We start from the raw sequence: 14,014 nt of genomic DNA on the forward strand, positions 1-14,014 counted from the left end.
GATGCACGCACACATCAGTAGGAGCACAGGGCACAGCTCCACGTACAGTACAGTCTGCTTTGGCTTCACAGCAGAAGGCTTGGTCCTATCAAACCAACTCTCCAGTCTACTTACAAAAAGGTTTTTGGGGAAGAAGCCAAAAAACAAGTCCCAACTCTCATGTTTCTGTTTTAGAAAAAAAATGGCAAAATCATACACGTGCAAGTGTCTGTTTGATGTTCATTATTCTCTCTCTTTCTCTCTCTCGTGACAAATCCCGTCACCTCCCCCGATTTATTTCCCAGTGTTTTTTCTAGCACTAGTAATTGTTCTGTTAATTGTGTTATGTTAGAGGTTTGCAGTTCTACAGCTGATACCCAAGGTCTAAGGAACTAATAAAATGTTGGATGCTCAGTAACCTATAGTCCTGTCCCAAAGCCTGGGCCTTGACAGCTGTGTTTGCTTCTCTGAGATTGGTTTGTTGCCACACTCCCCGCTGAAGAACAGAGGACTTAATGTGTGTGTGTGTGTGTGTGTGTGTGTGCGTGTGCGTGTGTGTTGTTTATAAATGCTTGCAACTTCAAGAGAGCGTGGCTGCCAACACAAGCCCGTTTACTGTATAATTTCAGATTGTAGTTCATGTCCCGAGTCACCCACAATTGGGACTTTGTCAGTGTGAGCTACTTATAAGACCAGAATGTAATGCAGCTTAGAGATATGCTGCATATTTTTTTCACTTTTGTAAATGGCCATGAAATTAACAGTACTAACTCCAGTCTGTGGGGTTTAGTGAAGATTTTTCATTCAGAAATATAGATTGATGACATATTATACATGAACATTTTTTCTATTTCTATTGTCATCTTAACCCATACCCATTATGACATTTTTGTCCCAAATGGCTTCCCTTTTCATAATTTCTGCATTTAAACTAGTTTTTTTGAAAAGATCAAAACAAGAAGAGGCATGTGCATGACACACACACAAACACACTTTAAGAGTCCACTTCCTGTCTCCCACATGAGTGTGAAACTTCATTAGCCTCCTCCTCTGTGCTGTAGCGATAGTCCAGCTGCTCCTCATCAGCACTGTGGTATGATGTCTATGGCTGAGAGTATAACTTTTCCATTAATAATACTGATACTAACAGAGAGACCTGTCTAAAGCATGTTTTGTTAGATAATTAGGAAATAATGTCTGTTTTAAGACTCATTAACTGCTGACATACCAAACACGTTGCTTGCAAGTACATTCGTCTCGTGAATTTTACCCAACTTATTTATATAATTGCATAAAAGCCAAAAGAAATCTCAGCCGTGTTGTTTATATGCCCAATTAATTCGAAAGAATTTTCTGATTATGATCTGACCAGAATTAATCTAATCAGACATTTACATGGCAGCTTTGTTGCCTTAATTGGGTTAGGCTGAATTGTTATTGTCTCTGTAAACGTAGCAATTAAGAGCTCATTCCAAATACTTCAAACTGAGCCCTGACTGAGGGGATCAAATCTGTTATAAATGAACAAAAACAATGTGGCAGGAAAGACAACTCTAATTTTTTTTTGAAGTGTTTACCTCTTAGCATTTTTATTTGTTCTCATCTTTATATTCATTGATTAACCACAACATTAAAACCACTAACCTGCCAAAATAGCTCTGGCATAAGCTACCTCAGGGGATGACAGGCACTGTAACGTTGGCAGTCCATCCTGTTGCTTAGAGCCCTGTATTACGAAGCATACCCAGACTATCTTTCCATTATCTGGATTCACTTACCCTAATACTGGCAATTGGGATAAGCAGTCACTCAAAGCTGGTTATCAACTCGTTAAGTTAACCCAAGATTTCCCCCCTGCTCGTTCACATGAAAAGAGCGGTGTTGGCAGCATCTGATCAATCACAGACATGAAGGAGTATATCAGAAGTAGAGCAGCTGATTTTACAAAGGAAGATAAAACTATACCACAGAAAAATATGCAGCTTTTAAACACATAATACAGTACAGTGTGAGCGTGTGTGAGAGTAAAAACACTATAGAGTAAATATAATGTAGTGCTGAAAGTGTCTGCTTTGAAGACTGGAAAGAAAGCTTGCAAAAATGCTGACTTTGTAATTTAACAGACTTATCAGTATCATAGCTCTATCATTAAAAGCTTCCTGTCGTGTTTGACTCAAATCTTTACAACTTACAACTTTACAACTTAAAACACTCAGAAATATTGTGTTTTACATCTGATTGCCTCAAGGCCTTAAGCCATCCTCCACACTATGCACTTGAACGTATGAAAGTGATGAGCACCTCTTTCATTGAATTTTGAGTGTTTTTTATCAACCTAGTTACATCTGTGGTGTTCCCGATCAAAAGTGAGCGCCATAGGAAATGAATGGGAATCCACTCGACCCCCCCCACCCCCACCCATTGGCCCTTGACCCCCTAAATGGCCCACTGAACTGAATTTGGTGGTGAAAGATGTTTGTTATGCTAATTTAAGAGCTGTTAAAACTGAACGGTCAATTTTGACTGGGAAGAATCCGATGGATTATAATCGTGTATTTCATTAAGTTATTGTTTAAAAGACAGTTTTGGTTTTTATTCTTTGTCAGATAACTCCATATGTCCAATGTGGACAAAGCCAGCAACACAGTGAATTACTTTAACTGAGGTGACTAGCAAACAGCTTGCTAGCTAGCCGACGCCTGCCTGCTTCTTTCTGCTGTAAATTTTAATGTGTGTCTTATAAGGACTGATTCACTTTTAGAACCACCTTCAAGTGGCATTTCGAAGAACTGCAGTTTTTGGGGGTTCTTCCAGTGTGGTTTCATTTTTTCAGACCTGGAGGGTGCCGCTTGGGGTTGCGCTCCGTGGTTTGGGCTTGTTCTGGCACATCCCTCTGATGCTCGATTGGATTCGGATCTGGAGAATGTCGAAGCTGAATGAATTCCTTGAGCTCTTTTTCATGTTCCTTGCACTGATCCAAGGAACATTGTCCTGTCTCGGAGGGGGGCGGGGGTGTCATGTTGTGTTGGAGATTGCCTTTGCCTTAGGAGTCGAGGGTGGTAATATCCACATGAATGCAAATAATCCAAGGTTTAGATGATCGAGTTTATTCACTCTGTCATTGCTTTTAATGGTGAGGTTGATTTCTTTTCTATACTGGGAGGCCCTGGTAGGGAATTAAGGTGTTCTACAAATTAACTCCATGTCTTCTTTTTATTGTAGCTGATCCAAACCAGCAAAACGCTGATCGAGTCAGCTGATGTGGTCTACTCCAAGCTCACACAAGCACAACGAGCAGGTATGTACCACTGTTTAGTCACTGTTGAAAAATGCTGACCGTTATGCCTTTTCATTAAATATCTAAACAAATTAAAAGAAAGAAGATATGAATGTGTAAATAAGGATTTAAAAAAAAGAGGTTCAGATAAACGGGGTGTTAGCAGCAACATTCCATGACAAAATTTATATTTATAACTGGAAACTTGAGTCAAGTTGATATTTATCCTTCCCGTTGGCTGTTAAAAATGTGTGATATTGTCCTGTTCCTTCCTGCATTCAAAATCTTTCTTCTTATGACACTTAAAAAAATAAGTGTTTCTATGAAGCAAAGCAGGAAACTGCAATCTCTCTGCTACTGTGATGAAAATGACTCATAATTCAAGGACAAAATTTATGAGAAATGATTTAAATTACCTCTCTTACTGGCACATTTCATTAATTTGTTTAAGACAAATAAGATCCACAAGAAAACAGCCTGTGTTTATTTAAGGAGGGATGGATGTTTTCAGCTTCTCTGCTTTAATCCCAAATGAATCATGTGATTTACGAATGTGCATCCACGCCCTTTTAAACATATTGTGTGTCATGTCCCCCTGCCCAGCAGAATGAGCATTGTGTGTCTACTCCTACAGCATCTGCATCAACATCAACAGCCGTGGCTGCTGTCAATAGAGCAGGCCATCATCAGTGAGTCAGCAGAGTAGTAATCATGTCAGTGGGCAGGTGAAAACAATCATCCAGCCACACAGACAAAGGGCTGCAGGAGAAAGAGGACAGAGAGCATAAACATCCTTTGAGAGGAGGAGAGAAATGAAAAGGTTTGACAAAGTGTGCAGTAACAGAGGGGGAGGGATAGAAAATGGTGAGAAAGGACTGAATTAACAAAGCATTTTATCAGTGCAGTCTTTTAAAAGGGCTGCTTGATGCACGAGGTCCAGTGTTTTAGGAGAGAGGATAAAATTGGCCATAATAAGATCATTAAGGGAGAAATGGCTTAAAATCAAGAAATCCTGTGGCTTGTCTTCTCGAGCCTCTTTTAAATTCAGCGCTAATTCTTCCTCATTTGCCTTGCTGCTTTGCTATGCAGCAGTGCCTCTGCTGAAGAGCTCCTCGAAAAGGAGCTCAGTTTGAATAGTGACATCTTCATTTTTCATGTTAAGACATTTTATGGCTACAGGAAACCGAAAGACATGATTGAAACTAATGAACATGAATAATAAACTAATGAACCTGCAGATTTGGCTCCGTTATAGACCTGGTGTGAACTTGAAAATGTGTATTTTATTTTACATTTTATGTGTGAAAACTGGGGTTGGCTAATTGGCTCATGTCAACCCAATATCTTGAGGCCATTAAGTCCACTTTAAGCCTGCTTTACTCCCCGGTGTCACTCAGAGGCAGACATATGCTTAACACCCCTGACCACAGCAAGCCAAGCTGATATTTGTGCAGCGCAGTTACACAGTGAAGTAGGTTAAACCCTGGAGCTTCAATCATAGAGATGCCCTCCCACTCCAAGGTTCCCCAGTGCAGAGCTAGAAGCATCTTCAAAGGCGATGACAGGAGAGTTAAGCAAAGCTTAAGCCTCACACACAGCCACGCCACAGCCTCAATCACATCAGTGTCCACTAAAAATCAGAGGTTTCAGCTTTGTGTGCTGCTGCAGACACATGAAAATGTTTTAAACAGAACAGTAATAAATGAACCGTGTTCTGTTTTGTAGATTAAATGTATGCTTCTCTGACATAACTGAAATAACATTCAAAGGGGCTCATCAAAAGCCTTCCAATGCAAATGAAATGAAAATATTAAAGTTTTTCTAAATGTAAGTTAAAAGAAACATACAAGGACACAAAAGGTAGGAGCAGCAGCCTTGAGGGGCCTCAGCTGCATGCCAAACACAGCATTTTTCCTATTACTCACTCTAATTCCCTCTGCCCCAAGCACTCACACACAAGCCTTCGTCCAAACCATGCAGTTCTCAAATATACATCTCCTCCGTGTGTATGCGTATCCATACTTTCAGGCCTTGTAGCTTTGATGGCAGTAAATGAGGCAGAAAAATAAAAACACGTTGGCCAAAGAGCAATCGTTTTCAGTGACACAGTATAACATTACAGCAGGCAGCAAAACAAACACTTTCCCCAACAGAGTTTAGAAAATTTAACTTACTTGGCTTTTTATGGATAAAGTTACCTATTGCCTAAAATGAAAATTGGAAAATGGGAATTATAAGCTTTAAATCTAATCTTGTTGACTTAAGTGAATATAAAGGCAAGTTAGCCTTTATTAAGTCATTTCAGCTTAGAATAAACAGAGCAGAGTGAACCTAACACCACTATTTGATACCATACTTGTTTAGTTTTTGCAGCTTCACTTGCTGCAATGCCGTAATAATTGGCTTAATATTGTAAGGTTGCTCCCTGTGCAGCAACACATGTAATCACATTTGGTATAAAGAACAAAAATACACATTTGTATTTGTGTTAGAACATTCTTGAGGACACACTATGACACCACCAGCCTGAACTGTCAATACAACGCAGGATCTTTGCTTTCAAGTTGTTTGTGCCAGATTCTGACCCTACCATTGGAATGTCACGGCGGTATTAGAGACTCATCGGACCAGGCAACGTTTTTTTTCCAGTTTCCTGTTGTCCAGTTTTGATGAGCCTGTGTGACTTATAGCCTCAATTTCCTGTTCTTAGCTGACAAAAGTGGCACCTGATGTGGTTTTCTGCTGCTGTAGCCCATCTGTTGCCTTGCTATGAGCTCAAAGCAGTCTGGCTATTCTCCTCTGACCTCTAGCATCAGCAAGCATTATGGTCTAGAAAAGTTGGATACTGGATTCTTTTGGACCGTTCCTTGTAAAGCTCATGGATGGTTATGTGGAAAATCCTAGTAGATCCAGGTTTCTGAAATAACTAAAACTAGTCTGTCAGGCACCAACAACCCACTTTCAAAGTCACTTAACTCACCTGCGTAAACTTCAGCAAGCTGTTGTACAATGTCTGTCTGACTTAATGCATAGAGTTGTGTCATGTAATTGACTTATTGGATATTTGCATTAATGAGCAGTTGAACAGGCACTTCTAATAAAGGGGACACTGAGTGTATGTATATGTACAGATGCATAAGCAGTATTAGTGGTCCAGGTGGTTCCTTAAATTTAAAATCTGCTGTTGGCAGAACAGCAGATGCAAATCTTACTTCTCTTGTCTAACCCTCTACCAGCAGATGAACATGGAAACAAACCCCAACATTTTGCTTCATGCACAAAGGTCACCTGCTTAATCACATGCTAATTTGGACTTTTTATTTCTTTATACTACTAACCAGACTAATGACTAATGATCAGTGATCACAAACCTGACCGCAGGCTTTTAGTTCCCTGTTGGAGCACTTAAAATTCAATATACTCTAAGGTTATTGTAGATTATTTTACTGTAACATATAAAAGATGCTGCTTCATCTTTAAGTGTTCAGATGTTTAGTTTAACATAAATATGAAACTAACGCAAAGCAAAACATACTGAGCTGCTTGTTGTGAAACTTCTCTAAAATGACAGAATATATGTTGGTGGACAAATAAAATTCTAGACAGACTTTCTGCAGTAATGCTACAGTGTCACTGTCCCTAAATAGACTTTCCCCCTGTTTTTATCATGTTCTTAACCTGTGTCTCAGCTCATTAAAATGATTTCTTACCCCTGGAGAAAAGAAACGCCATGCATTGCACTGGATTTGACTCGACTCCCCCACCAAAACTCGGCATCATTCTGATGGCTTGGAAAGCATGAATTTACCTATCTTGATAGATTGACAAGTACTGAATGCATCCTTCAGAAGCCATTTCATCAACCATATGATTATGTACATACTGACAATGACAGTAGCATCAGCCTGAACATAGAGAGTCAGTGAGAGGCATGTGAAGCGTGAAATGATGGATTTGCACGGAATAGAAGGTTTTGTCCTCACGATCAATCCAGAAGTCGAAGTTATAATTTTGTTATAATGGCTGTGTGAGAAGCAGAAAAGGTGCTAATGGACGACAGGCTGTCAGTATCCAAAAGAGAATGTGGAGTAGGATGCGTGAGTATGTTCGCTTCATGTAAGCACATGCACTCATTGATTTTAGGACCTGTGATTGAACCTGACACTTTTGCCCTAGACATTAAAATTGTTCTCTGCTCATCAGCTAAATGCTGTTGTGACAAAGCCATAATCACACCAATGGCCACGATCTGAATGAGAGGCTCAAACTATCCTCTTACATCCTAACCTGCCCACTGGCACATTCCTCATTTTAAGAGTAGGAAGTTAAAAATGGATAGTTTGGGGTTGCTGTGGTTTTTAAGTCTCAGCAGCACCACCTCCTTCCTTCCTGTGCACAGTTTTTCCCAGTTATTATTGCAGCTAATCAGTTCAATTTGGGCAGTGAAGCTGACGTGTTGATGAGGATGGAGAGGTGTTAGATAATTCCCCTTGGGCACTATTGATGGCTCACTATCACACACATAATGTGGGACCAGGAAAACAGCTGGGATGCACACTCTGGCACCTCCAGATGCTACCACTGTGTTTTTGTGCACATTGTGTACACTGGCTTATTTGTCTGCATGCATATCTAATCTGTGTGTGGGTTTCCAGTCATTCTCCCCACTAGCCTCTGCTTCACCAGCTTATTTAAAGATTTGTTCCAGCAGTGTTTCTTAAAAATGTAATGCATAAGCTTTGTTGTATTCAGAATTCATTTAGATGTGTATGTGTCGTGGTGTACTAGTTCGTCAGTGCACCGATTTACTCACATCGCAAAGAACAGAGCATTCATTTTCAGATGCAAATGTGGCATGACTGTACCTTTATTATGAAGGTGATATACTTGGTGATCAGATGATATAAATACTTAAATACACACATCCTGGTCGTAGGAGAAAGATCCTAAGCAGAGATGCCTAGACCTCCCTCTTCTTGGCCACATCCTTTAACCCTTCTTTCGGGACAGCAAAGTCTCCTAAGCCACCTGAGAGATATAATGTCTCCAGCATGTTGTGGGTTTCCCCCCGGCCTTCATCCCATTGGGACATGCCCAAAACACCTGACCTAAGAAGCGCCCAGGAGAATGTGGAGAAGTACACACTCTGAGCCCCTCCCCAATGAGAGATAAGCTGAGCACCTTATCCTGTCTCTAAGGCTGAGCCCACACATCCAGGCATTCAGAGGAAAGTCATTTCTGTCACTTATATCCGCGATCTCATTATTTCGTTCACTACCCACAGCCTGTGGCCATAGGTGAGCGTAGGTGGACCAGTAAATCAACAGCTTCGCTTTCCCGCTTTGCTCTCTCTTCACCACAACATACCAGTACAGCATCTGCATTGCTGCAGATGTTGCAAGAGTATGTCTGTCAATCTCCTTTTCTGCTCTCCCCTCACTCATTAACAAGACCCTGAAATACTCCGACTTAAAATCAAAGGTGCTGATTCTCAAGCTGGAGGTCATGACTCAGTAAAGCTAACAGAACCACACCTGCAAAAAGAAGAGGAAAGATTGGGAGACCACCAATACTGACATCATCTACCCCTTAGCTGTGTCTAGAAATTCTGTTCATAAAAGATTTTAACAGAATTGGTGCCAAAGGGCAGCCCAGTGAACTCAGTACTCACAGGGAATGAGTCTGACTTGTTGCCTCAGAGCGAATCAAGCTCTCAATGCAGTTGGACAGAAACCAAATGGGCCGAAGCATAAGCAGTCCTGAAGCATGCCTCACATTATACTTTGAGAAATGCAGTCGAGTACTTTCTCCAAATTCCCAAAAACTATGTAGACTCGTTGAGCAAACTTGAATGCATTGTTCTTCCTGGATCCAAGGTTCAACTAACAGATGAACTCTCCTCTCTGGTAACCTGGCATAGACCTTCCCCGGGTGTCATGGATTGGCCGTGTGGGAGCAAGGGTGGAGTCTCATGCAGGACTCTGGGGAAATGGGAATAACTCCAAAAATCTGCTTTAATGCTGTCAGGCAAAGAGTAAACAAAAGGCAAAAATGTATGCAGAAAAAAGCCAGGAATTCCAAATACCAGAAACCATGGAGCAAGGGAACACACAGCAGTGAGGGACAATATGACAAAGGACAAGGAGAGACAGAGACAACATATACTCACAAGTTAATGAGGGAGAAGTAGCACGTGACAACACAGCTGAGGATAACATAACATAATAACTCAAAAGGAAGTAAAACTAAACACCAAGCACAAAAGACAAAAGACTACCACAATAAAAATGGGAAGTAGCAAAACACAAAGACTAAACAAGACACGGAAACACAAGGGAGGCAGGAACTCAAGGATTTAAATATAAACCAAAGTATAACCATGAACAGAACTAGAAGTGAAAATGAAGCCAGATAAAATCATTGCAAAGCAACCGGGAAATGCAAAAACTCAGAACAAGTGATTCTCAAAACCAATAGAACAGTAATTTATAGAAAACTCAGAACCCAGGGACTCTGAGAAATGGAGGCTGAGGAGTGAAGTTAGAGCACACCCTCCTGCCCCCCTTCTTGAAAAGGGGGCACCAGCTGTATTTCTCGGCACCTCTATGTATTCCACGTCTGGTAGTGAGGTGTTCAGGCATCTGTCTTGAATATAGTCATGCATCATGCCATATTAAGGCAGGTCCAGGAACAGGTGCAAGCTTACTGTATGAGTTAAAGATCCGCTGCCTCTCTGCCAGCCCTACCATGTATATTTATTGATGTTCTCTTTCTTGCAAAGGTTTTCGCTATGATGAACCACTATTTTAGTCAGCACTGTGTATTTTATTGCCAATAGAAAAGATAAAGAACTCTCCCTCAATTTATCTTCCTTGGATTTAACCAGTTTTTCTCCCAGCTCATCAGCAGCTGGAATATCCCACGTTCTGCTTCATGGCATTGTGTTTGGGCTTTGCAGTGTGTATGAATAGAGATAAATTAATGAAACACTGAGCTGACTGTCATGCATTCCAACTCAGAGCATTTCCTATCTTTTTATTCATTATTTCTTTTCATCAGATCCTGTTTGAAGGTTCTGTTTGATTTTATTATTTACTTACCTTTCTGTCTCTCTGCCTGAAGCCACTGTATGTTTTTGAAGCAGAAGAGGTGCTGCTGCAGTACTCATTACAAAGGCAAAAACCCTCCCTGCTTTTACTCTACCGAGGTGTGTGTGTGTGTGTGTGTGATATGTTTGCATTTGTTTGGCTACTCAGAAGAGATATATTATTCCCTAAGTCCTCCTTAGGACCCGACTCTCCCTGTCTCGCTCTCTCAACGTAAAATTCAATCTCTTCAGAGTGTGCTACAGGGCCACATTTTTATTAGCTCAAATTTCACATAGTTTAAGTGACACTAAGGAACAGCAACATCGAGGCTGTTAGGGGAAGGGAAAGCTTCATAATGCCAAATTAAATGCTTCAAGAGCTGTATTGCATCCTCTAGCTAATTTGCTAAATTCATGACTTACTCTGCTCCCTGCCATCCTAATTTCTTGTGTCCTGTGAACACAAACTTCCTTGGCTCTTCTCTGAGCCCATTAACTACAACAGATTACGAGATCAAATCAGTCCTAATCCCTGTTAGCAGAACTTTCAGGCTCTGAAACAGATATTCTGCATTGGTTGTACATCACCAGTGTTTGGAAATTATAGCACATTAGTTATTTTTGGTATGTTTCACCCTGGTTTGCCCTGAAAACTGGTAATTTTGTTTTTATTCTATTTATTTATTTTTTTATCTTGACTTCATAAAGTCAACATAGTCTCATTTTTCTTCTTACTTAACTACTTAACTGTGTTTTCCAAAATGAGAGGCCTCTATATCCCTTTGCATGTTTCTGTGCTTCAAGGATGCACTCTGAACATGACAACACAAACAGTTTGTCAAATGGGGAACAATGTAGCTACATTACAAAACCAAGACAACATCTCATACTTTCCTAGCACAAATTTTGGGTGTTTTTTGAATATTAAAACAAAACAAAAAAACCCTAACAAAACAGTGGATATTATACGGCTCTGATACTTGCTGACAGTACAGTAAGTCTCTTACTCTCCACCAGTTCAACTAAAGAATGTTCCTGAAAAGAGGTTTCTTGCAGTACCTGCCACCTGGAAATGTTCAAAGACTAAAGAAGGAATGCCTTGAGGTGACGGGCTTCTTGTGAATTGTAGTGTATTATGTTTCATCATTGTTTTTGCAGTAAATTGAAGCTGGAGAACCATAAGGTCAGTTGTCAGGGACAGACTGACAAGCAGGCTGAGCCTTAGGTTTAGGAGGAGTTTGCTCTTAAAGCCCAGGGGATTAGTTACGGTCTGCCTGGGCTAAATGAAGCAGGAAGCACTGATAGATTAATTAGAGTTTAGCCTGCTTCATATGACCTCTGTTTAGACAGCCATAGCAACCCAACACATTGCATGCTAAAATCCAACTGTAACGCTCCAACTTGGTTGTGGGTAAAAGAACAAACTATAAAATGTACTAAAAGATGGTTATATTACAGTATGTCATTGCATTTTATAATGTCTGTGAAGTTATATGCATAACAGATCTGGACTAATATGCATTAATGCATTTATGGCAGTTTTGTACACTGCAAGACACTTTACCTAAAACTTCTCAGCAGGCATATTTTGTTTCATGGTGTTTTTTGCAAAATTGCAAAATGTAGTTATTTTCCTTGGTCTGCATGCATGAGGATATTTACTCTATTAAGAAATTTCTTCTACTAAAAATATGCCTAAAAGTGTTTTTTGCATGGTATTTTTTTGGCTTTAATATGATTTGCTTTTATTTACATGGCACGCCTGCCTGTGTCTTTGTCCAGGTTTGGACTTCCACGAGGACCTGCATCGCATTGGAGCAAAGGAGGGTCTGAAAGGACGTAAACTGCAGAAGGCTATGGAGAGCTACGCTTGGAACATCACTGTGCTGAAGGTTAGTGAACCCCTCCTACAACACAGCAACAAGCCTAATAATTAATCTAAACCCCCCATTTGTATAAAGTACAACTATTAAAACTGATTAATGTGCATTTGAGATTACTATGGGGACTGTACCCAACTGGACGAGCAATCTGAGACCATGTTGCTGAGATTAAATAACATAATGTCTTAAGAAAGCTCACTGGGCTAATTGTATTTCCCTCTTCTCTAATCCCTAAACCTCTTAATTAATTACTGTTGAGTCCAAGTACCATTTTATTTATTTGGTCGTGTAACTATCTTGACAAGACATGATAGGATTGTTCGCGCTTGTTTGTAGACACACATATGCTGCTCTGTTATTCCTCATAAGGAGACACTGGATCCCCTAGACATGCCTTGATGATGATGCATTCTTGTCTTTGCCTGCCCCTTGACACAGGAGATAAGGCTGCTCAATGCTCTCATCTCATTTCCTCTACGACTGCTGCCGGTAATAGCAACGCTAAAATAACGCCACATGCTAAGTACAGACAGAGTGGCTTGAGCATTAGGATAGATAGATGTCTTCTCCTTTTCATGCCAGTCTTGCCAGATGGAAAACAACAAAAAGGGGGTTGCATTGCTGCTAGGGTTAAAATGATGTCCTCCACCCATCTATGGTGCAATTTATGCCCTTGCTGTTTAGGTAGACCAGCTGTCCAGAATCTATCTTAGTACTAACCACATTCACACACCTTATTTTTCCGATCGTCGTCTCCCCCCCTTTTCGTCTGTTCTCCTGTGATGAGCCACCCTTTCAATAACAAGGTGGCACCCACATAACCCCGTCTTGTCCTCTTCCCATTCTTCAGTTGTAATCTGCGTCTCATAGTGAACATTTGGTGAGAGCTTGGTGCTTGTTTGCCAAGGCTGGCAGCCGTACCCAGTTATTATTTCACCTGTCAGCCTCTCCAGATTCTCAGCAGGCCAGGAAGTACTCGCTGGTTGTTAGTTGGAAGTGTGGGATGCTGGGAGGAAAGCCGAGGGAAGAGCCATGTCCTATATGTTTGTCAGTGTTCGTCTCTAGCTCCCTCTCCAACCTTACTTTGACAGTTTCTGTCAGTTCGGGGCTGTCACGGTGAATGAGGGTATTTGCCCATTTCTGCCACTTATTGTTCCAGTTAGTCAAGAGAAAAGAAAAATCAAAGAGAGAGAAAGAGATCCTTTGAAGCAAATGTCAGCCATATTGCTGTCCTTTTTAGAAGAATAACAGGGTTTGAAAAAAGACGTGTCTCCCAAATTGTTCACGTTTTGTACTTTCTAGTGTTATAATCTGTTTTCTTGGGCAGTTACATATAATTAAATAACCTCCTCTTAAATTCACTCAGATTTTGGCCTCTTCAGTGTTTTCTGTGGTAAGCCAATGTAACTCTAACCCTTTTATATGTGATTAAATCAAATTCTGGTAGATGTCTTGTTTTAATATAAGAACTGACTCAATCTATATGTCCCAATGATGCTTATACTCTGCTGTCTCTTCTAACTCCCCATGAATGTCTATAAATGTAAAATAATACCTAGAGGCAGGTTATCGACTACTCGATTTCTCTCAGAGGAGTGGTCCGTTTCTGATAAACAAAAAGGACACGGGTCTAGAATTTAATGAGGATATAGTTGTGGGATTTAGTAGCTGTCCTTACATCAGCTTAGCCTCCTGCGGACAACGTTAGGCCAGCTGTAGGGGTGAATGCATGCAAAGACAAGTGTAGCCGTTATTTGACTCAGACAGCACAGGATAAGCTTCTTGCCA

The 14,014-nt window shown here is 40.6% G+C and overlaps 1 protein-coding gene across 1 annotated transcript in view; it reads left to right on the plus strand.

Annotated features, from left to right (window-relative positions):
• The window catches only part of LOC102209040 (inactive phospholipase C-like protein 2), a 65,129-nt gene that overhangs the window by 48,214 nt on the left and 2,901 nt on the right, over positions 1-14,014 (plus strand). Inside the window, exons 4-5 of the mRNA XM_005726082.1 lie at positions 3,202-3,277; positions 12,126-12,235. Of these exons, the coding sequence (XP_005726139.1) occupies positions 3,202-3,277; positions 12,126-12,235 (186 nt within the window). The remainder of the gene's footprint in view (positions 1-3,201; positions 3,278-12,125; positions 12,236-14,014) is intronic.

The sequence above is a fragment of the Pundamilia nyererei genome, unplaced genomic scaffold (assembly GCF_000239375.1).
Source record: "Pundamilia nyererei isolate P.nyererei 1_Seehausen unplaced genomic scaffold, PunNye1.0 scaffold00018, whole genome shotgun sequence".
NCBI lineage: Eukaryota > Metazoa > Chordata > Actinopteri > Cichliformes > Cichlidae > Pundamilia > Pundamilia nyererei.